Below are 22,323 nucleotides of genomic sequence, written 5' to 3'. Positions count from 1 at the left end.
CGCACCAGGACTTCCTTGGGAGCACACTTACCCCCCATCAGGTCAGAGTTTACCCCTGAACCTGATCATTCAACCCAGATTCACCACCCTGCAGTTGAACAATTGCCTGGCACACCAGGACTTCCAGGGGGGCACACTTACCCCCTCAAGGGACACACCATCCCCAAGGGCCACACAAGAGTCTGGCTGGTGCAGGTCTCCTGACCTCTGCCCATCTGACAGAGTCTGGATTCCCCCAACCCAGAAATGTTCTCACCAAGTCATTCCTGGGGGGCTCTGCTCTCAGAGCTGACCCCAGACCCTCCAGGTTCTTCACTGGGGTCCGCAACCCCCTCTCAACCCTGTCTGGACTTTTGCACCCCCTCAGCAGAACTGGTGGGATGCTGGCTACAGCCGCTTCTCAAAGTTCTCCTGACACTGTGGGGTCTCCCTCAAAAGATGACCCTACGGTACAGGCTACGCTCCCCTCCTGGTGTTCCCCCATGGAACCCTCCAGGACCTTGGACCGGCTCTCGGGCACCTTCGGCCTTAGCTCATCCCCATTCCCTCTCCTCTGAGACTGGACATGGGGTCCCTCATCCATCCCACTACACTGGGACCTACCTGGGACACTACAATCCTTCCCTACCTCACCTGGTTGGGAAATACCTAGACCACTCCTTTCAGGAGCACCCCCAAGTGCCTCTTCATACTCTCTGGTACTCACCCAGAGGTCTGCCTCCAGTGTAAGTTCCCTGGAGTCAGAGAACTCACACTCCACTCGGTGGTGGCGTAACTCTGTAAAATAAGAACTAGACATATGCTCTCCAGCAATTACATCACTCAGCCCCTCACATGAATTAACCAAAGTACCCTTCACCCAACCATCCAGTGACTCTGCTTTGAAAAAGCACCCCACATCACCCTCCTGAGACTGGGGAGACAGTACCTGACTGTCCCTGACACTCAACCCACACTCTTCTGGGATGTTTCACATTCCATATCCAGGCCTGCTACCTGGGTGGAACCCCTCTCCCTGTTACTCTCATCTAGAGTCAGTAGAGTGTCCCTCCCATCACTAGGAATATGACTCCCTATGCCAGTTCCCCAATCCACCTCAGGGACCCTGTGCACCACTGGAGCTACCTCATACCCCTGAACCTCCTGATGTGTGTCAACTCCCTCCTTCAAGTAGGGCACCACGTCTCTGGGCATGTGCACTTCTTCAGCAGCACTGGATATAAAATTGTTGCTGCCAGCATTCCAGCCAGACTCAGTCCTCATGACTTCCAGCTCTTTCAGTTTTAGCTCATAAGCCAAAATCATCTTTTTTACCTCTAAGGCCATCCTCATTTTCTCCAAATCCCTCTGGTGCTCCCTCACTGCCTGTCTGTCCTGCAATTCTTCTGGAGTCAGACCCTTAGATGAGACGCTGCTACCTATCCTAGAGACCCTCCCCCCATGTGTAACAGGTACCTCCACCGCACCACTATGTAGACTCTGCACTTCTTCATCCTCATCCTCTGTGTGCCCCCCAGCCTCCTTGACTGTCAGCCATGCCCTCAGTGCCTTTTGCAGCTCCCCCTTCCTGGCAGAGCTCTTAACGGGACAGGCAAGATCTTTACAGAACTGTTTCAATTGAGCAACCGAGTACTTCTTCAGTTTCCCTAATTTAAACACAGCTCCAGCTGTTGCATCTTCTGATTGAGACATGATGGCAACAAGTGCACAGTTCCAAAATCAACAAAGAGGTCACCAAAAATATGGAAGTAGAACAAAAAGGAGTCCCAAAAGAAAAAAAGAAAAATCATCAGACAAGTAGTATGTGGTCACGTAGTGGTCTGAACTCAAGCAGTAGTGTACACTTAATTACTGTATGTCAAGTACAAATACAAGTCCAAATCCCAACCGCTGATCACCAGTGTTAGAAATGGGGTCTTTGGTTGACAGTCAGATTACCCCCTGTTCAAGCAAGGACCCTCACTCTAGTCATGGTAAAAGAGAATCACCCTCAGCTAACCCCTGCTTACCCTCTCGGTAGCTTGGCAGAGCAGTAGGCTTATTTCAGAGTGCTAGGTGTAAAGTATTTGTACCAACACACACAGTAACTTAATGAAAACACTACAAAATGACACATCACAGGTTTAGAAAAATAGGAAATATTTATCTAAACAAAACAAGACCAAAACGACAAAAATCCACAGTACACAAGTCAAGTTATGAATTAAAAAGCAAAAAGAGTCTTTATGTAGTTTAAAACACGCACTAACACTGTAAATGTAAAAAAGTACCTTGGGTGCATGAAAAATAACCCCGCACGGACGAGTGTGCGTCGAAAAGGACTTGTGCTGCGTTGATTCCACTCACGAGAGGGACCTTGCGTCGTTGCTCCTTTCGTCGGGTCGGGGTGCGTCGTTCCTTCTCACAGCAGGAGAGCGATGCGTCGATCCGGTCAGCACTTTTGGGTCCGGGCAGGCCTTGCGGTGTTTTTACACGCCCAGCGGTACTTGAGTCGGAAATCCAGCCGCACGATGATCCAAAAACCACGCAGCGTGGGTTGCGATCTCCCAACCTCCGTCAGCGATGCTGCACATCATTTCTCCTGCTCCCAACGTCGATTCTTTGGTCGCGTTTCCGGCGAGCATCGATTTTCAGCCGCGGAGCTGGCGCCGCGTCGTGGCTCCTTTTGTTGGGTCAGGGTGCGTTGTTCCTTCTCTCCGCAGAAGAGCGATGCATCAATCCGGTCAGCACTTTCGGGTCCAGGCAGTCCTTGCGTTGTTTTTACACGCTCAGCGATACTTGAGTCGGAGATCCAACTGCACAATGATCCAAAAACCACGCAGCACGGGTTGCGATCCCCCAACCTCCGTCAGCGATGCTGCACGTCATTTCTCCTGCTCCCTGCGTCGATTCTTCGGTCGCGTTTCCGCCGAGTGTCGATTTTCAGCTGCAGAGCTGGTGCCGCGTCGTTACTTCAGCCGCAGATCGGAATTGCGTCGATCTTTTGCCCACACAGCGATCTGTGCGTGGATTTCCTTTTCTTTAGGCTGCCAGCTTCTCCTTTCAGGGTCCCAGGAACTGGATGGGCACCACAGGGCAGAGTAGGAGTCTCTCCAGAGACTCCAGGTGCTGGCAGAGAGAAGTCTTTGCTGTCCCTGAGACTTCAAACAACAGGAGGCAAGCTCTAAATGAAGCCCTTGGAGATTTCTTCTCAAGATGGAGGGCACACAAAGTCCAGACTTTGCCCTCTTACTCTGGTAGAAGCAGCAAGTGCAGGATAGCTCCACAAAGCACAGTCACAGGCAGGGCAGCTCTTCTTCCTCAGCTCTTCAGCTATTCTCCAGGCAGAGGTTCCTCTTGTTTCCAGAAGTGTTTCTAAAGTCTGTGGTTTTGGGTACCCTTCTTATACCCAATGTCTCCTTTGAAGTAGGCCTACTTCAAAGTAATGTCTCTTTTGAATGCGAAATCCTGCCTTGCCGAGACCAGGCCCCAGACACTCACCAGGTGGTCGGAGTCTGCATTGTGTGACGACAGCCACAGCCCTTTCAGGTGTAAGCGACCACTTCTCCCCCCCTCCTAGCACAGATGGCTCATCAGGAAATGCAGACTACACCCCAGCTCCCTTTGTGTCACTGTCTAGTGTGAGGTGCAACCAGCCCAACTGTCAAACTGACCCAGACAGGGAATCCACAAACAGGCAGAGTCACAGAAATGGCATAAGCAAGAAAATGCTCACTTTCTAAAAGTGGCATTTTCAAACACACAATCTTAAAATCAACTTTACTAAAAGATGTATTTTTTTAATTGTGCGCTCAGAGACCCTAAACTCCACATGTCCATCCGCTCCCAAAGGGAATCTACACTTTAATCAGATTTAAAGGTAGCCCCCTTATTAACCTATAAGAGGGACAGGCCTTCCAACTGTGAAAAACGAATTTAGCGACATTTCACTGTCAGGACATATAAAACACATCACTATATGTCCTACCTTAACCATACACTGCACCATCCCCTTGGGGCTACGTAGGGCCTGCCTTAGGGGTGTCTTACATGTAAGAAAAGGGAAGGTTTAGGCCTGGCAAGTGGTACACTTGCCAAGTCGAATTTACAGTTAAAAACTGCACACACAGACACTGCAGTCGCAGGTCTGAGACATGATTACAGAGCTATTTATGTGGGTGGCACAACCAGTGCTGCAGGCCCACTAGTAGCATTTGATTTACAGGCCCTGGTCACCTCTAGTGCACTTTCGTAGGGACTTACTAGTAAATCAAATATGCCAATCATAGATAAACCAATTAACTATACAATTTACACAGAGAGCATATGCACCTTAGCACTGGATATCAGAAGTAAAGTGCTCAGAGTTCAAAATCCAACAGCAACAGGTCAGAAAAAATAGGAGGCAGGAGGCAATAAGATTGGGGATGACCCTGCATAGGAAAAGAAAGTCCAACACAAGACCTATCTCTCTCATAGGTTAACATGGCGGCTGCCTTTAAATATCTTTTAAGTGTAGTTTCCCTTTGAGAACAGATATAAATATATTTTGGTAAAGTTGGTTTTTAAGTTGTCAGTTTGAAAATGCTGTTTTTTCTTGCTTAAACTATTCTGTGACTTTGCCTGCTCGTGTATTCCCGTGTCTGGGTCATACTGACAGTTGGGCTGTTTGTGAATCCCCTCTAGACAGTGACATAAACGGAGCTGGGGTGTAGCCTGCATAACCTGATTGACCATCTGAGCTAGAGTGGAGGGAGGAGTGGTCACTTACACCTGACTGGGCTGTGCCTGCCCAACACACAATCAAGTCTCCAACCAGCTGGTGTGAGTCTGGAGCCAGTCCTGGGCAAAGCATGATCTTGTGAACAACAGAGACTTTCCTTTGAAGTTTGCCAACTTCAATGGCAGAAAGGGGTATAAGTAGTAGACCCAAAACTCCAGAATACTTCTGGGTTCTAGAGAAACCTCTGTCAACGAGAAGAGCTGAAGGAGGAGTACTGCCCCTTTGCCTGTGACTTTGCTTTGCTGGGTTAGTCTGCAGTTGCTGCTTCTGTCTTAAAGAGGACAAAAACTGGACTTTGTGGTATATTCATGCTTGTGAAGAATCTCCAAGGGCTTGGACTGAGCTTGCCTCCTGTTTTGAAGTCTCAGGGTCATCAAAGACTTCCTCTGCCAGCACCTGCAGAGACTCCTGCCCTGCCAAGTGGTGCCCTGTCCAGTCCCTGGGCCCTTGTGAGATGAAGTTGGTAGAATAAGGACTGAAATTCAAGCACAGAACACAGTGTGGGAAAACTTTCAACATACCACTTCTAACGTGGCTAAAATTGACACTCCACCTGCATCGCTGCTGGGAGATCTCCGCATCGTGGCTGGAGAAACGATGCTTTACACGCTAACAGCTGCTGATAATGACACAAACCCCACACAGCATGGTTTTCCGACACCATATGATCATATTTCTCACGCATCATCACTGTGTGTCAAAAATCAACACAAGCCTGCACGGATCCAAGGTGCCCGGTCTGGAAATCAGTGCATTGCTCTCTTGCGAGTAAGGAATTGACGCTTTGCAGATTTTTCAACGCACACTCCCCGTGCGGCTTTATTTTTGATGCAAACCAAGTACTTTGTGTAACAACAACCTTTTCATTGTTCATGGATTAAGACTCTTATTCTTTTGAAAATTCATATCTTGACTTGTGTACATTGGATTTTTGTTATTTTGGTGTTGTTTGATTTAGATAAATATTGCCTATTTTGTGTAAACTGGTGTGGTGTCCATTTTTTTGTGTTTTCACTGTATGACTATGGGGGTGATTCTGACCTCGGCGGTAAAATGCCCTTACCGCCGGTCAGAAGACCGCCATAACACCGCCGCGGCCGCGGTCAACCGCCACGGTCATTCTGACCCACAACGGCCAAACCTCCAAAAATCCGTCCTCCACTGCAGCCCGCCACATCGGCGGGCAGCGATAAACTGGAGATGACCAAACCTCCACCGTCACGCCAACAGAAATACGCCCATGCCATTACGACCCACGAATCCACACGGCGGTCATTCAAACGCGGTATTCCATTGGCGGTACACACCGCCGCGGTCAGAATACACACACATCACCAAAACACAGCCACATTGGACAATTTGAAATACACACACCTGATACACATACACACACCACTCCCACACAATCAACCAACTATAAAACACACACCCACATCACCCACAAACCCCTGCGACCATAATTACTGAGAGAAGGAGAGAGAGACACAGCAGACAATCCATAGCAAGACACACTGAGGCACACTACACCATCACACACACCACATAGTAGCACAAAGCACCACTCACCAACACACTCCTCATCACATACACCACCCCACACCTGACCCACACCACCCAATGGCACCCCAAAGGCACCCACGCTTTTCGGACCAAGAACTCCGGGTCATGGTGGAGGAAATCCTAAGAGTGGAACCCCAGCTCTTCGGCTCGCAGGTGCAGCACACCAGTATAGCCAGGAAGGTGGAGCTATGGCAGCGGATCGTGGACAGGGTCAACGCGGTGGGACAGCATCCCAGGAATAGGGAGGACATCCGCAAAAGATGGAACGACCTACGGGGGAAGGTCCGATCGATGGTCTCCAGGCACAACATCGCGGTCCAGAAGACTGGCGGCGGACCCCCACCCACCCCTCCCGAATTTACATCGTGGGAGCAAGAGGTCTTGACCATCCTGCATCCTCAGGGCCTCGCAGGAGTAGCCGGAGGAATGGACTCTAGTAAGTCCCATCTCAACTACTATATCCCCCCCACCCCACCAGCATGCCAACCCACACCCCCACCCTCACCCCCAACCCCCCAGCACATATCCTCCCTGACAATGTCTCACCAGCACAACGACAACACACCAGCCAGGAGGGTCCAGAAGTGTCCATCCCACCACCGGAACAGGCCCACACTGAGGATAGCAGCTCTGTCGACAGTGAACCTGATGACCAGCCCGGACCATCGGGGACCTCTGGGCAGTCGGTTCCCCTCAGGCAGCCACAGGCCACACCAGACCCGACCCCCTCTGCCGACACCAGCACAGCTCCCACCCAGCGGGCCCATGCCTCTGTCTCTAGGACAGCTCAATCAGCGGTGTGTCCGCCACTACAGGGCACCCAGGCTAACCCAACACCCCAACAACAACAGGGACCTGGGGGCAGTGGGAGCGGGCACACCGGCCAGGGGACAGAGGCCGGGGGAAACCGGGCAGCTCGGAGGGCTGCTGTGCGACAGGGGGGGGAGGAGAGGCCCAGGGAACCCACTCTCCAAGAGGCCCTCACCACCATCATGGGGGCATACCACCACTCCCAAGAAACGATGGCGACGGTACTGGCCAGGTTCACTGAGATCCAGGCACAGCAGGAAGAACGCTACATGGGGTTCAGGGAGGAGCTGAGAATCATCGGGACCGCAATGGGGACCATCGTCCTGGCCCTCCACAGGATAGAGGACGCGTTGCGGGACCATGGTGCACCACACAGGGCCCCTGTCACTAGGCCGGACCAGGAACAGCCTACCACCTCCGCCGGCGCTAGTGGACAGGAGGTCCCAACACCTCGACAGCCCCCAGAACCCCACCTCCTGCTGAAGAACAACCACCCCGTAAGAGGAGCCTGAGACCAAAGAAAAAGACAGAGTAGGATGTCAAGACCCCCGCCAGCAGGACATACCCCCTGAACTCTTCCCACTGTCCCACATTGCCACCCTGTCCAACCATGAACTGCCTATGCTCCATCCTTCCACAGGCAAAAGAACAATGCACCTGTGAGACTGAGAACTGGACTCTGCCATGGATATTCCTCCACCCCCACCCATCACCCTTCGAATCACATGTACCGATATCTAGCACTGTAAATAAATCACATTTTGCACACTAATCTGTTTTGAGTCATGCTGTCTTATTAACAAATGTATTACATATTACTGTTCAATTTCTGTTCTGTCAATTAGTCATGACAACATACCAATGTCAATACGCTGTATTTCATGGGCGAACCAAGCAGAAGTCAGGTACTGAGTCAGACAGCACTGAGAAGGGAAGGGAAAGGCAAAAATTACTGAAAAACATCTGTGGGGAACTACAGAAAGTACAGATGCAGGAGGCTAGAAGCAATTGGGAAATGGCGTGGGTGATTCTTACCTGGGTGTCACTGGAAATACTGTTGTATCACTCTATCCCTATTGTCTGTGTCGTCCTCTGAGTCTTCCTCCTCTTCACTCTCCACAGGCTCCACGGCTTCTACAACACCACCATCTGGACCATCCTCCTGCAGGAAAGGCACCTGGCGTCGCAAAGCCAGGTTGTGAAGCATACAGCAGGCCACGATGATATGGCACACCTTCTTTGGTGAGTACATTAGGGATCCACCAGTCATATGCAGGCACCTAAACCTGGCCTTCAGGAGTCCAAAGGTTCGCTCAATCACCCTCCTAGTACGCCCATGGGCCTCATTGTAGCGTTCCTCTGCCCTTGTCCGGGGATTCCTTACTGGGGTCAGTAGCCACGGCAGGTTGGGGTAACCAGAGTCACCTATTAGCCACACACGTTGTCTCTGTAGCTGCTCCATCACATAGGGGATGCTGCTATTTCGCATCACATACGCGTCATGCACTGACCCTGGGAACTTGGCATTTACATGGGAGATGTACTGGTCAGCCAAACAGACCACCTGGACATTCATCGAATGATAATTTTTTCTGTTTCGGTACACCTGCTCATCGTCTTTTGGGGGTACCAAAGCCACATGGGTCCCATCAATGGCACCAATGATGTTGGGGATATGTCCAAGGGCATAGAAATCACCCTTCACTGTAGGCAAGTCACCCTCCTCGGGGAAAATGATGTAGCTCCGCATGAGTTTCATCAGGGCAGACAACACTCTGCTCAAAATCTTAGAAAACATAGGCTGAGACATTCCAGATGACATGGCCACTGTGGTCTGGAATGACCCACTGGCCAAAAAATGGAGGACTGACAAAACCTGCACCAGAGGGGGAATTCCTGTGGGTTGGCGGATGGGGGACATCAGGGCTGGCTCCAGCTGGGCACACAGTTCATGGATAGTGGCACAGTCAAGTCTGTATCGAAGTATTATATGGCGTTCTTCCATTGTCGACAGGTCCACCAGCGGTCGGTACACGCGAGGATTCCTCCTTCTCATCGCAAGTCCCAGCGGACGGTGCCTAGGAAGGACAACATGGAGCACAGAGTCAGCCAAACCACAGGTACGTACAGACAGCTTGCACAGTTAAAGAATGGCAATGGGTTGAAAGGCGTGTATGTGTGGCAATGCAAGGCCTAGGCCTGTGTGTCGCAGTCAAAATTAAGCCATGTGGGCCCTTGAAATGGCGGCTGCCTGACCTGTGAAGTGGGACAATGGGATGTGAGGTCAATGCGCTGGCGGGGCACACCGTGGCGGTAGGCGGTCAAAGACCGCGGCGCAAAGCCGCATTGGTTAACATTGAAGCCTATGGGTTTCAGGAGCCAATAACGAAGTGCGCCGGCGGTCGCGGTACGCACCGCCGCGGTACGCACCGCCGCGGACGTGACCGCCATTTTCTATCTGCTTAATCACTCGAGACCTGATCATCCACAGGTGAGGACCTATACTGCAAGTGCTGCTGTGACCTCGGTCTGGAAGATACAATGGCTGCTGCGACTGGGGAAAGGGCCCCTGCCTTCACGTCTGAAGAGTTGGAGAAGCTCGTGGATGGGGTCCTCCCCCAGTATGCGCTACTCTACGGTCCTCCAGACCAACAAGTGAGTTCACCGGGTGCTAATGGAATGGGCTATGCCTGTGTGGATTGGGTTGGATGTAAGTTGGTGGGGTGGGGGGCGAATGAGGAGTGCAACGCCCGACAGATGAGAGCATGTGCCATATGGCAAAGTGGGTGGGGGGGGGGCAATTACATCTAACATGCAGGTCATTGATGATTTCCTCCTTTCCACCCTGTACATGTCTAATAGGTCAGCGCCCATCAGAAGATCGAGATTTGGCGTGCCATCGCCAAGGAAGTCCGGAACTTGGGGGTCCACAACAGACGGGGCACCCACTGCCGCAAGAGGTGGGAGGACATCCGCCGCGGAACAAGGAAGACCGCAGAAACACTGCTGGGGATGGCCTCCCAACCTAGGAGGGGTGCCAGTCGCACCATGACCCCCCTGATGTCCCGGATCCTGGCGGTGGCCTACCCTGAATTGGATGGGCGCTTTAAGACATCACAGCAGACACAAGGGGGTGAGTATCAGCACATTCTCCTATCTTTCTGCGCAGTGGAGGCGTCTGGGTGGGGGAGGAGGGCTGTGGGTGACATTAGGCCAGGGCGCTTTCTGTAGTGTAGTCCTCTCCCTTAGGCATGGCCCTGTGCCCCCGGCCCCCACCTCGGTAGGGTGACAAGTACAGCCATTGAAGGTCCAGCATCTCCCATGTGCACGTTTGACGTCTCTTGGCCTGTTGTCTTAGTCAGTAGTACTGAGTAGTGTACCCCGAATGCGCGGCTTAGTGCATTAGGCACCTGTGTCTGTCCTCTCCGCCAACGGTGTTGACATTGCATGCACTCAACCTGGTCTTCTTTTTTCTCCCCCCACCCTTTCTCTTTATCTTCTTGTGCATGTGTGCATTAGCATCATCAGGCGGAGGAGATATGGCATCGGAGCACGAGGGAGCTGCAGGACACAAGGCCCCGGTGGGCCCAGGAACAGACACCGAGGGCACCAGTGATCCGGAGGGCGAGGGGAGCACCACGACGGGGACCGCTGGTGATAGCAGCGAAAGCGACACGTCCTCGGATGGGAGCTCCCTAGGGGTGGCGGCAACATCCGTGCCCCCCGCCTCTACAGGTACAGCCGCCACCCAGCGCACCAGCCCCGCCCTCCCAGCAGCCCCTCAGTCTTCGCTCCGTGCCGGTTCGCCCAGGAAGGCGCGCGTCTCCTTCGCCCCAGGCACCTCAGCCCCTGCCCCTGTTGCCCCTGCTGCCCTCAGTGCGGAGCTCATTGACCTGGTAAGGACGCTCATTGTTGGGCAGACGACCCTTTTGAATGCCATCCAGGGTGTGCAAAGGGAGGTGCAACAGAGCAATGCGTACCTGGAGGGCATTCATTCGGGTCAGGCTGCCCATCAACGAGCGTTCACTGCTCTGGCCTCAGCACTGACGGCAGCCATTGTCCCTGTTTCCAGCCTCCCTCTTCTGACTGCCTCCAGCCTGTCTCTGTCTCCTGTTCCTCAGCCTATCCCATCCACACCATCAGACCAGCCTGCACACACCTCAACACCCAAGAGCAGCTCATCCAAACACAAGCACCACAGATCCCGCAAACACTCACCCGAGCAACACCCAGATGCAGACATGCCAACAGCCACTGCCACCCCTGTGTCCCCCTCCTCCTCGTCTCCCTCCTCCCTCCCTGTGACGTCTACACTCACACCTGCATGCACCCCAACATCAGCCAGTGCTTCCATCACCACCTCACCCTCCAGTACAGTCCACACTCGTGCAGTCACCACCCCCACTGCCATGTACACGTCCCCTGTGTCCTCTCCCACTGTGTCTGTCACCCCCTCTTCCAAGACACACAAACGCAGGCAGCCACCCACCCAACAGCCATCCACCTCACGACAGCCTACAGCACCAGCACCTTCACCCAATGACAGCACACCTGACTCTCCTACAACCACCTCCTCTACCTCCACTTCCATCTCCACTTCTCCTACCCTTTACCTTGGCCCTAAAAAACTTTTCCTGGCTAACCTTAACCTCTTTCCCCCCGATGAGCTCCCCCATCCATCTTCAAAGAGTCCCAAGAGCACCGCAGCCACCACCAGCCCAGCTTCGGGTGTCACTGTTGTGCCTGGGTTCTGGAGCCCACCCTTTGCCAGCAGTGACACATCGATCAGCAGCAAGGACACGTCCAGCCCCCCCCCGGCAAGAGGACCCGCAAAAACAAGGACCGCCGTGCGAGGACCGACAGGGCTGCCCCCAAGGAGCAATGTGCGGCCACTTCACCACCCACACCATCTAGGGGAGGCAAGGGCCCGAGAGCCCCATCAAAGGAGCGGAAGGGCAGCAGGAGCGCGGAGAAGGTGGACCCCACATGCCACATCCCAGCTGGGAAGGAGGACACTAAGGAGGCCAGGAGTCCGTCCCCGAAGGGTCCAGAAACGTCACGGTCCGAGGGCGACTGAGCAGGGAGTCGAGGCCAGGTCTGGCTCCCTTGACCTGCTGGATGAGCACCGCTGAACAGGGCCCGCGGTGCAGAAGAGCACCGCTGAACAGGGCCCCGCCGTGGAGATAGGCACCGCTGAACAGGGCCCCGCCGTGGAGAAGAGCACCGCTGAACAGGGCCCGCCGTGGAGAAGAGCACCGCTGAACAGGGCCCGCGGTGCAGAAGAGCACCGCTGAACAGGGCCCCGCCGTGGAGATAGGCACCGCTGAACAGGGCCCGCGGTGCAGAAGAGCACCGCTGAACAGGGCCCGCGGTGCAGAAGAGCAACGCTGAACAGGGCCCCGCCGTGGAGATAGGCACCGCTGAACAGGGCCCGCGGTGCAGAAGAGCACCGCTGAACAGGGCCCCGCCGTCTCAAGCACCGCTCCGCTGGGCACCGCCGTCTCAAGCACCGCTCCGCTGGGCCCTTCTTCTCAAGCACCGCTCCGCTGGGCCCTTCTTCTCAAGCACCGCTCCGCTGGGCCCTTCTTCTCAAGCACCGCTCCGCTGGGCCCTTCCTCTCAAGCACCGCTCCGCTGGGCCCCGCCGTCTCAAGCACCGCTCCGCTGGGCCCCGCCGTCTCAAGCACCGCTCCGCTGGGCCCCGCCGTCTCAAGCACCGCTCCGCTGGGCCCTTCTTCTCAAGCACCGCTCCGCTGGGCCCTTCTTCTCAAGCACCGCTCCGCTGGGCCCTTCCTCTCAAGCACCGCTCCGCTGGGCCCTTCCTCTCAAGCACCGCTCCGCTGGGCCCTTCTTCTCAAGCACCGCTCCGCTGGGCCCTTCTTCTCAAGCACCGCTCCGCTGGGCCCTTCCTCTCAAGCACCGCTCTGCTGGGCCCTTCTTCTCAAGCACCGCTCCGCTGGGCCCTTCTTCTCAAGCACCGCTCCGCTGGGCCCTTCTTCTCAAGCACCGCTCCGCTGGGCCCTTCCTCTCAAGCACCGCTCCGCTGGGCCCCGGCGTCTCAAGCACCGCTCCGCTGGGCCCCGCCGTCTCAAGCACCGCCCCGCTGGGCCCTTCTTCTCAAGTACCGCTCCGCTGGGCCCTTCCTCTCAAGCACCGCTCCGCTGGGCCCTTCTTCTCAAGCACCGCTCCGCTGGGCCCTTCTTCTCAAGCACCGCTCCGCTGGGCCCTTCTTCTCAAGCACCGCTCCGCTGGGCCCTTCCTCTCAAGCACCGCTCCGCTGGGCCCTTCTTCTCAAGCACCGCTCCGCTGGGCCCTTCTTCTCAAGCACCGCTCCGCTGGGCCCTTCCTCTCAAGCACCGCTCCGCTGGGCCCCGCCGTCTCAAGCACCGCTCCGCTGGGCCCTTCTTCTCAAGCACCGCTCCGCTGGGCCCTTCCTCTCAAGCACCGCTCCGCTGGGCACCGCCGTCTCAAGCACCGCTCCTCTGGGCACCGCCGTCTCAAGCACCGCTGAACAGGGCACCGCCGTCTCAAGCACCGTTTATGGTTCACTGTGCCCACCATGCCTCCTCCTTGACCAGTGGAGACTGTCATCCACCTGATGGACTGTGGCTTTGCACTCCCCAGGATGGTCCAGTGGGCAGCCCACCCACTGTAGAGACATTGAGAGACTGTGGCTTTGCACTCCCCAGGATGGTCCAGTGGGCAGCCCACCCACTGCAGAGACTTGAGAGACTGTGGCTTTGCACTCCCCAGGATGGTCCAGTGGGCAGCCCACCCATTGTAGAGACATTGAGAGACTATGGCTTTGCACTCCCCAGGATGGTCCAGTGGGCAATCCACCCACTGCAGAGACTTGAGAGACTGTGGCTTTGCACTCCCCAGGATGGCCCAGTGGGCAGCCCACCCACTGTAGAGACATTGAGAGACTGTGGCTTTGCACTCCCCAGGATGGTCCAGTGGGCAATCCACCCACTGTAGAGACATTGAGAGACTGTGGCTTTGCACTCCCCAGGATGGTCCCGTGGGCATGGTGGCTCCTGGTGGATCTGGCGTCGTGGACTCATGTGGCTGTGGTGCCCCCCCCTTCCCTTCCCCCTGAGGTGCCTGTAGTTTTTACATCTGATGCCCCTGCAGTGTTCTCTCCAAAGGACTCAGGTCTCCTGTGTGGGCTTTGCCCTTGTTTCTCAAGACTTTGGCCCACGGACATGCTGAAATCGTAGGATGTGCAGGACTTGGTACTTCAGTTATACACTGATGTGTGTGTCATTAGTTTTGTTGTGGATATCTTTCATGGTTGTACGCTAATTTTCTGGAGCTTTTTGGTACATAAATATTTATTCAAAATATGATTATGTCCTAGCATTTTTCAGGGGTGTTTGGGTGGTGTCACTGTGACTTGGTGCGCTGCATTGGTGAGTACATAGTTGGGGGGGGGGAGGGTCGCATATGTGTGTGCCCGTAACCTTTCGTCCTCCCCCTCCCGTGTGTCGTAGGTGCAGTACTCACCGTTGTCGTCTGCGCCGGACTTCGTACTCGTGGTAGATGAGAAGGTAGACGAGAGCAGGTAGGATGTTTAATTCGGGTTCCATGCTGTCCTCCTTCCTCCTGGAGTGCGTAGTGGTGAGCGTTTTCCCATCCGTAGTCTGTTTCCGCCGTGTTTTTATCGGCGGTGCTCCCGCCCCGGAAAAGGTGGCGTATTGGTGAGTTGGAATAGTGTGGGCGGTACATTGTCTGCCGCCTGTCTGTTGGCGGTGACCGCCGCGCTGTTTGTTTGTACCGCCGTGGCGGTCGGAGTGTTAAGGTGGCTGTCTGTGTTGGCGGTTCCCGCCAGGGTCAGAATCCCATATTTTTTACCGCCAGCCTGTTGGCGGGTTGGCCGCCGCTTTAACACCGACCGCCAGGGTTAGAATCACCCCCTATGTGTGTTGGTACAAATACTTTACACATTGCTTTGGAGATTAGTCTGACTACTTGTGCCAAGCTGCCAAGGGAGTGAGCCAGGGCTATCTTAAGCTGTGTATCTCCATTGCCCTGACTACAGTGAGGGTCCCTGCTTGGACAGAGTGCAAACTGACTGCCAACCAGAGACCCCATTTCTAACAATGCCTAAGCAGAGCAACACTTTCCTTGTAGAGAATATTATCAGCTGGGGTTCCGAACATATTAGAGTAACTAAACTCCTGAGAGGTATCTACCTTTGCAGAAAGTGGCATACATATTTGAGCCAAGCAATATGGACCCTCCTCACAGGATTTATAAATCCAGCTGAAAGGGTTTATTAGACAGATAATACAAGTAACCGTCATCGGTCTTGAGCAGGAGGTTCTGGACTAGGCTGGATAGAAGCCTAAATTATAGTGGGGATTGAATTGACACTCACTTCACTAACTAAAAATATAGGGGTTTGCTTTATTGTGTGCATTTTCCTTAGGCTTAACAGAGGTATGTGTAATATATACTGTATCTGGTCAGGGTTGTCTAGGTTCAGAACAGTACATGCATTGCCAGAGGAAGTTTGACCTAGAGAGTAACAGAAAATTAGGGCCTAATTACTACCCTGGTGGTCGAACTACCATACCACCAATGTGGTGGTCGTGAGGATTCTGCCAAGCTGGTGCTCTTCTGACCGCCGCATTATGATGTTCCTACGGGACTGGCAGTGCAGTCAGTGTGGCGGCATTGGCTTCGGCTCTAAGGAAGGGCCAAGACCAATGCCAGCTGCACTGACTGTGCAGCCAGCACAGTTGGTATATGCATTGTTGCCATGGCAGACAGTATGCATATCGACTGTGCAGGGGGCCCCCTGTGGCCCCTTCTCTGCCTTTCCACCGAACTTTTCATGGCAGTGTCCCTACTATGAAAAGGTTTGTGGAAAGACACATCGCAATATGGACAGCACTGCCAGCAACACCTCCATATTCCGCTGCTGTCCCGACCGCCGCCACCGTGGAGGGTCATAAGCTGCCAGTTGCCGCAGTCGTGTGGCTGTTCGACTGCCACCTTCGAAATCAGGCTTTTGACTGCCACAGGATGCAGCGGTCACACCGCCAAAGCCAGTACAGAGGTCTTCGGACTGCCGTACTTGTAATCAGGCCCTAAGTTTGGACTTTATAGGTCCTATGTATGCATTGAAATTTGCATCTGTAATCATAGATCACAAAAGCAAATTGGTACAAGTGAAATTCCACAGTAAAAAAAAATACTAAAACTAATACTACAACTATATTTCATGACATAGGGAAGACACATCATAGGTAATCTTCACATACAATGTAGTACCCATTAAATGAAATACTTCCTAAAGAAACCGACATAAGGGGAAAACACCTTTCTGCAAATTCATGTAATAATGGAACAAATAAATCAAATGATAAAAGCAACACTCCAGATGGCAGTAGCTTAGAAAATGGATGTGAGAAAATCAATTTGAGCCATGTTAAAATCGCATTACAATGCAATAACTGACACTAAAAGTGTCCTCTCTTAGGATTTAAACCATGCAACAATCTAATATCATGGTTAACGTACGAATTTCAGAGGGTGTGAGACTAGAATTCAGTGAAATTGAAAAAGATTTGGAGAACAACATGAGTAAAACTAAAATTAATTGAGCAAAACATAGCAATGGTTCAAAGAAATATGGTCCACCAAAAATGGTTAGATCTAGTCATGGATTATGTCTAAAGCTGGCGAATGGGAGGAATGAATCCAAGGGTTCACTAAGTAAAATGTAAAGCAAGAACTCACAGAGCATGGAGAAACTGTAGATCACACAACCAATAACTATACTCTATGAAGAACATGTGCATAACAAAACATTAGTGAAAACCAATATGTAGGAACAATATTTGATACACCAGCTGATGTAGAGACAAACACAATCCAGTGACGAAGACTCAAATTTAAATCACCAACAAAGTGGAAGGACTACTTATGGCATTAATGTATATTGCATGGCTCAACATGGACCGTGTCTTCCTCTCTATGATTAGAAGGGGGATGTCTAGTGATGTTTTCAATTTGTTTAGTCACCACTTCTGAATGTTCCACAAGTTTTTGGGAGGCTGAGAACTTGGGGGTTATGTGGAATGGGCTGATAGTCTTTAGGAGTGTAGAGCTTTTTCGGTTTAGATTCCAGTCTCCATTCAACTTCTCTGTACTTAATAAGTATATATAATTAGTGATTTGCACCATGTGTTGTGCCATCTCTTCACTGCATCCTTGTGTGTCTTTACTACAAAGCAGTTCTGGGAGGAATGAATCCAAGGGTTCACTAAGTAAAATGTAAAGCAAGAACTCACAGAGCATGGACAAACTGTAGATCACACAACCAATAACTATACTCTATGAAGAACATGTGCATAACAAAACATTAGTGAAAACCAATATGTAGGAACAATATTTGATACACCAGCTGATGTAGAGACAAACACAATCCAGTGACGAAGACTCAAATTTAAATCACCAACAAAGTGGAAGGACTACTTATGGCATTAATGTATATTGCATGGCTCAACATGGACCGTGTCTTCCTCTCTATGATTAGAAGGGGGATGTCTAGTGATGTTTTCAATTTGTTTAGTCACCACTTCTGAATGTTCCACAAGTTTTTGGGAGGCTGAGAACTTGGGGGTTATGTGGAATGGGCTGATAGTCTTTAGGAGTGTAGAGCTTTATCGGTTTAGATTCCAGTCTCCATTCAACTTCTCTGTACTTAATAAGTATATATAATTAGTGATTTGCACCATGTGTTGTGCCATCTCTTCACTGCATCCTTGTGTGTCTTTACTACAAAGCAGTTCTATGCCTTTCAGCTCTTAGCACAGCTTCTTATTTTGAATATGTGAATCCTTATGGCCACTTTGAGAGTGTCCCTATCAATGCCATCTACACTTATTCACCGCCCCAAACGTGATTCACTTGGTTTTCTTGAGTAATATGGCATCACTGACTCACAGTTTCCTATTCTCTGCTCTAACCAGCAAAATTGTATTTTCTTTGGGTTTGACCCTTCTTTGACACTATGCTTTAGAAAAGCTATGACCCTTATCGAAAAGAGAGGATTACCAGAGTATGCAGAATTTGTACACACGGACAACCCTCTAATTCCACACTGAAAACAAAACATGTCATAAAAAGATAATACAGCTCTACCCATACAAATGGTGTTGTTATTGAGATATGGATATCTCTGTAAAATTGCTATGTACTGTAGCAATTACCCATACTGGCATAACTGCTCCACCTTCACTTTTCGCTGGATTTTCTCCTGTTTTTTCCATGAAATTATCCATGTGATGAGTGGAATGCTTAAATTTATCTGAGTCACTGGTAATTTCCCTGGGCCACATTATAGTCCATAATGTTTTGCACCAATGTGCCACCACAGCTGGGAAGTAGTCATATATAAATCAGACTTGGTCCTGATCTGATAGGAACTACTAGGCCGGATCGTTTGTGAAACAGAACACAAGCAACTCAGTCAAGTTTCAGCCTTGTTGGGCGCCATCAGTGACATGCGGCTTGTGTCCGGTTTCACAATGAGCATGGGAACCATGTCTTTGCAAACCCTCTCAGGAAAGACCGTTTGCATTTAGGACTTCTCACTGAGAATACATAATAGTAAAGGCTGGGATATTTTGATTATTTATCAGCCCCTAGTACTTATTCTGGGCTACATTCCAGGTGAACTGGTATTTGCTCAATGTGCTACTACTTTTAAAAAGCATTATAAGAAGAATTAGTCTCCACACAACTACACTAAGAACAAGCCACCCTGAACTGCTAAGCCATGAACTTTGTGAAAGAGAAAAGAAGTGGCCAGTAACATTAATCAATCATGCAGCAATTGAAATAAATAATACTTTTCTCAGAGCCAGATCAAGGATTAAATTACTGTTTCTGACTGTATTAGGAATGCTCTCTCTAGCAATTGCTCACCAGCACAAGAAAAACAATTATATATATCCATCCTTTTTTAAATGTACACATGAATGGTTTTCAGGTGTCATATGTATCAGTCTTGCAATGATACAGATGTATATGTCATATGAACAAAATGTTTCTGGCCAAAGAAGTAATATTTTGTTCTTTCCTCAGAATAATGCAATTTCTTCTACATAAGAAAAAATTCAAGGAAACTTTGAGACCTTACGATGTAAAGGATGTTATTGAGCAGTATTCAGCTGGACATCTGGATATGCTGTCTAGAATAAAATACCTTCAGTCTAGGTACAGTAAATATCTGGTAACATTTGCAAAGTGTAAGACTAAAAATTATTGTTGAGATGGAATATGTTTTGGGCACAATATTCTTAAAAAAGCAAACATTAATTTCTGTTGTGTTTTTCTTCCAAAACTTATTTTATTGGATTTTTGTATTCTACAATGTGTCGTTTATCAGCACTGCATTACAACAGAGTGAAATTAGTGAGATTGTTCGTCAGATCATCATTTTGCTTGTGTCTTATTTTATACATCATTAAATAATAACATTGAACATTATGTTGGAAAGCATCATCTTTTGCTTAGTTTTCCCCCAAATGTTTGCCTTCTGTAGCTGAATAAATTTTTGTTGCAATAGGACTATGTCCATTGTGCTCCTGTTAACCAATTTCTGAAGTGTTTGTGCTCTCCCCTTTAACTATAATAATATTCCTATAGTCCTCATTAGCACATTTACTTTACTTGTACATCCCTAGTATACAATACAACATGTTGCTAGGGCCTGTAAATTAAATACTATTAGTGGGCTGCAGCACTCAATCTGCCATCCATCAAAGTAGCACTGTAAAACATGTCTACCGGTTACCCAATGGAGCCTGGGTGGGCAGTTTTGAACTGCCATTTTGACCTAGCAGAATAAGCCTTTTTGCCAGGCTTAAAACTTCCTTTTTAACACTCATACATCACCTCTGAGGTAGGCCCTAAATGCCCATTCAGCAGGGTGCATGGTCTTTAAGAAGTAGGACATGTATATCCAATGTTTTACCTGTCCCATTAGAGAAAACCCTCCAAAGTAGATTATTTATTGTAGTGAGGATGGCTCTCTCCTAGGGAAACACTGGGCTACATTTAACAAATTATAATGCTTACTTTGAGTTTAGGGGCAGATTCTATATTACTGTTTTGGAAATTACACTTTTAGAAAGTTGTTATTTTACCTATCCTAGATGAAATGCACCTTTCTGCCAATGTATAGTGCCCCTGTGGTGAGTTGTAGATTGCTTCCAAACAGTGGATAAAAAGGCTTTTGTGCGGAGAGGTGTTTACCCTCCTTGAGCAAGATGGTCTGGGGATTGTACGAAGCCCCTTCCTGAGATTGAGAGTGTGCCTTCCCTGTCACTGGTAGATGTAGCTCACATGTAGGCCTTTTGTCTTCCTACTCAGCTTGGCTCCAGACCCTGACACTGGTTGGGACACCTCAGCACTGGTCTGGAGTGACCATAGGGTTGAGTTTGCCTATTATTATAGCTATACCACCAGGTGGGCACCAGGAGCTCTGACCTCAGCAGAGCAGGAGGTCACTCCTTCTCATACACATCCAAAGCCTGGAGCCTCCCCTCTACACCTCATAACCTCACCAACTCTACAAGAGATCCACAGGACGCTGAAAACCTGGCTCTTCAACAGAAACCATGGACCCTGCATACCCTCATGAGTGACAAGTCACGCTCTACAAGTCGACTGATTGATTGACTGACCAGGGGAAGAAGTTCTGTTTTGTTGAATGTAGGTGAAGAAGGGCATTGTGGGATAGCTCCCAGTAGCACACACAGGAAGTACCAAAAAAGTAGATAGTACCACTCTTGGGAGCTTTTACTCATTGGTTAGGGTGACCAGGAGATACCCCACCCAGAGGTTGACAAGGGTCAGGTGGCTGAACTCTTGTTGGAGCGATAGATATGCAACAGACTTTGAGAGGCCGTTCCCTGCAACTGCCCCACTTACCAATACCAACTTGTCCTGGACTCTGCTGCTGGTCTTTGCTGGAGTGAGTGCTAACCCCCAAGAGGTACCTTTCCAGTTCCTGCCCTACTGACTGGTATTAGAGTATACGCCTCCAACCCTAAAACTGCAAAGAACTGGACTCCAAGTAAAAAGACAGGGGTCTGGGGTATTCACATAAAAAAACCTTACCCTAATCTTCCTCCAAACACAATCAGTCTTCATTGAGGCCAGCGCTGGGCCTCTGTATAAGTGACAACTCGATCTTCCCAGATACAGACTCTGGACTTCACTGTCCAGAGCTCTTCACGTCAACAACTGCCCTGCATTTCCTACCGGATCGAAGTTCCAACGAAACCAGTTGTTCACTCCAACAAGCAACGCACCACAACTGCAAGGCTCCGACTGTGGCCTGGGATTTGAGTGACCACCGTTGAAGACCCTCTTTCTGGATCCAGCTTGCAGCCCAGCTGCTGATTACCTCATCAACAAGTCCTTCTCTCATGAAAATGGATTAAAAAGATGAACTTTCTATGGGATGAACATGGTCCCTGTATCTGACCTATGGTCCATTGTAGTCAGCTTTATATTTGTCTTTTACACAATCCAGCACAAACAGCCACAATTGATGCTTTGTGCTTTTTGGTGCTATTTCTACTGAAAACTTTAAAAATTCATATGCCCAGTTCTAATCATTAGATTGGTGTAAATATATTTATTAAACTTTACTCTGTTTTTCTAACTTGGTTTGGGAGTTTCCTTGTGTTGCATTCCACTTTCTAACTGTTTGAGTGTATAATTATTTTAAACATTGCTTCTAAGTTAGGCCTGAGTGCTTTTACACCAGGCTACCTGAGGTTTAAGCACAGTTTTTTTTGTGACTTTTGTGGTTCACTCTGTTAAGGATTGTATTTATTATTTGAGTGGGGCTCTGACCCTATACAACCAATAACCCAATTTCTTACAGATCCCCTGACTGCCACTTTCTGAGAGAGCTTTTCTTACATATATGCCACCATATCAGTATCTTACATATTCTGCTAGTCCAGTAACTCCCAGCTTGTTCCTCCTTAACTGACCTGACATTATCTTCTACCCTGAAATCATGGAAATACACCAGCTTTGGGAAGGTTCCTTAATTGCCTACGCATTTCCGTTCCAGTGGGTTGCTGCTCATTCATCGTGGTCTTATTTTTCTTCACCCTGCCAGACCATTTTTTCTGGTCATCCCTGAGGTGGTTCACA

General features: G+C 50.3%; 1 protein-coding gene across 2 annotated transcripts in view; it reads left to right on the top strand.

The window, feature by feature from the left end:
- The window catches only part of KCNQ3 (potassium voltage-gated channel subfamily Q member 3), a 660,337-nt gene that overhangs the window by 596,159 nt on the left and 41,855 nt on the right, over positions 1-22,323 (top strand). For both annotated transcript variants that reach the window (XM_069220769.1, XM_069220768.1), the window contains one exon: positions 19,231-19,362. In XM_069220769.1, coding sequence (XP_069076870.1) covers positions 19,231-19,362 — 132 coding nt within the window. The remainder of the gene's footprint in view (positions 1-19,230; positions 19,363-22,323) is intronic.

The sequence above is a fragment of the Pleurodeles waltl genome, chromosome 2_2, assembly GCF_031143425.1.
Source record: "Pleurodeles waltl isolate 20211129_DDA chromosome 2_2, aPleWal1.hap1.20221129, whole genome shotgun sequence".
Classification (NCBI taxonomy): Eukaryota; Metazoa; Chordata; class Amphibia; order Caudata; family Salamandridae; genus Pleurodeles; species Pleurodeles waltl.
Note: the sequence above shows the minus strand (reverse complement) of the source record. Positions and strands in the feature narration are given on the sequence as shown.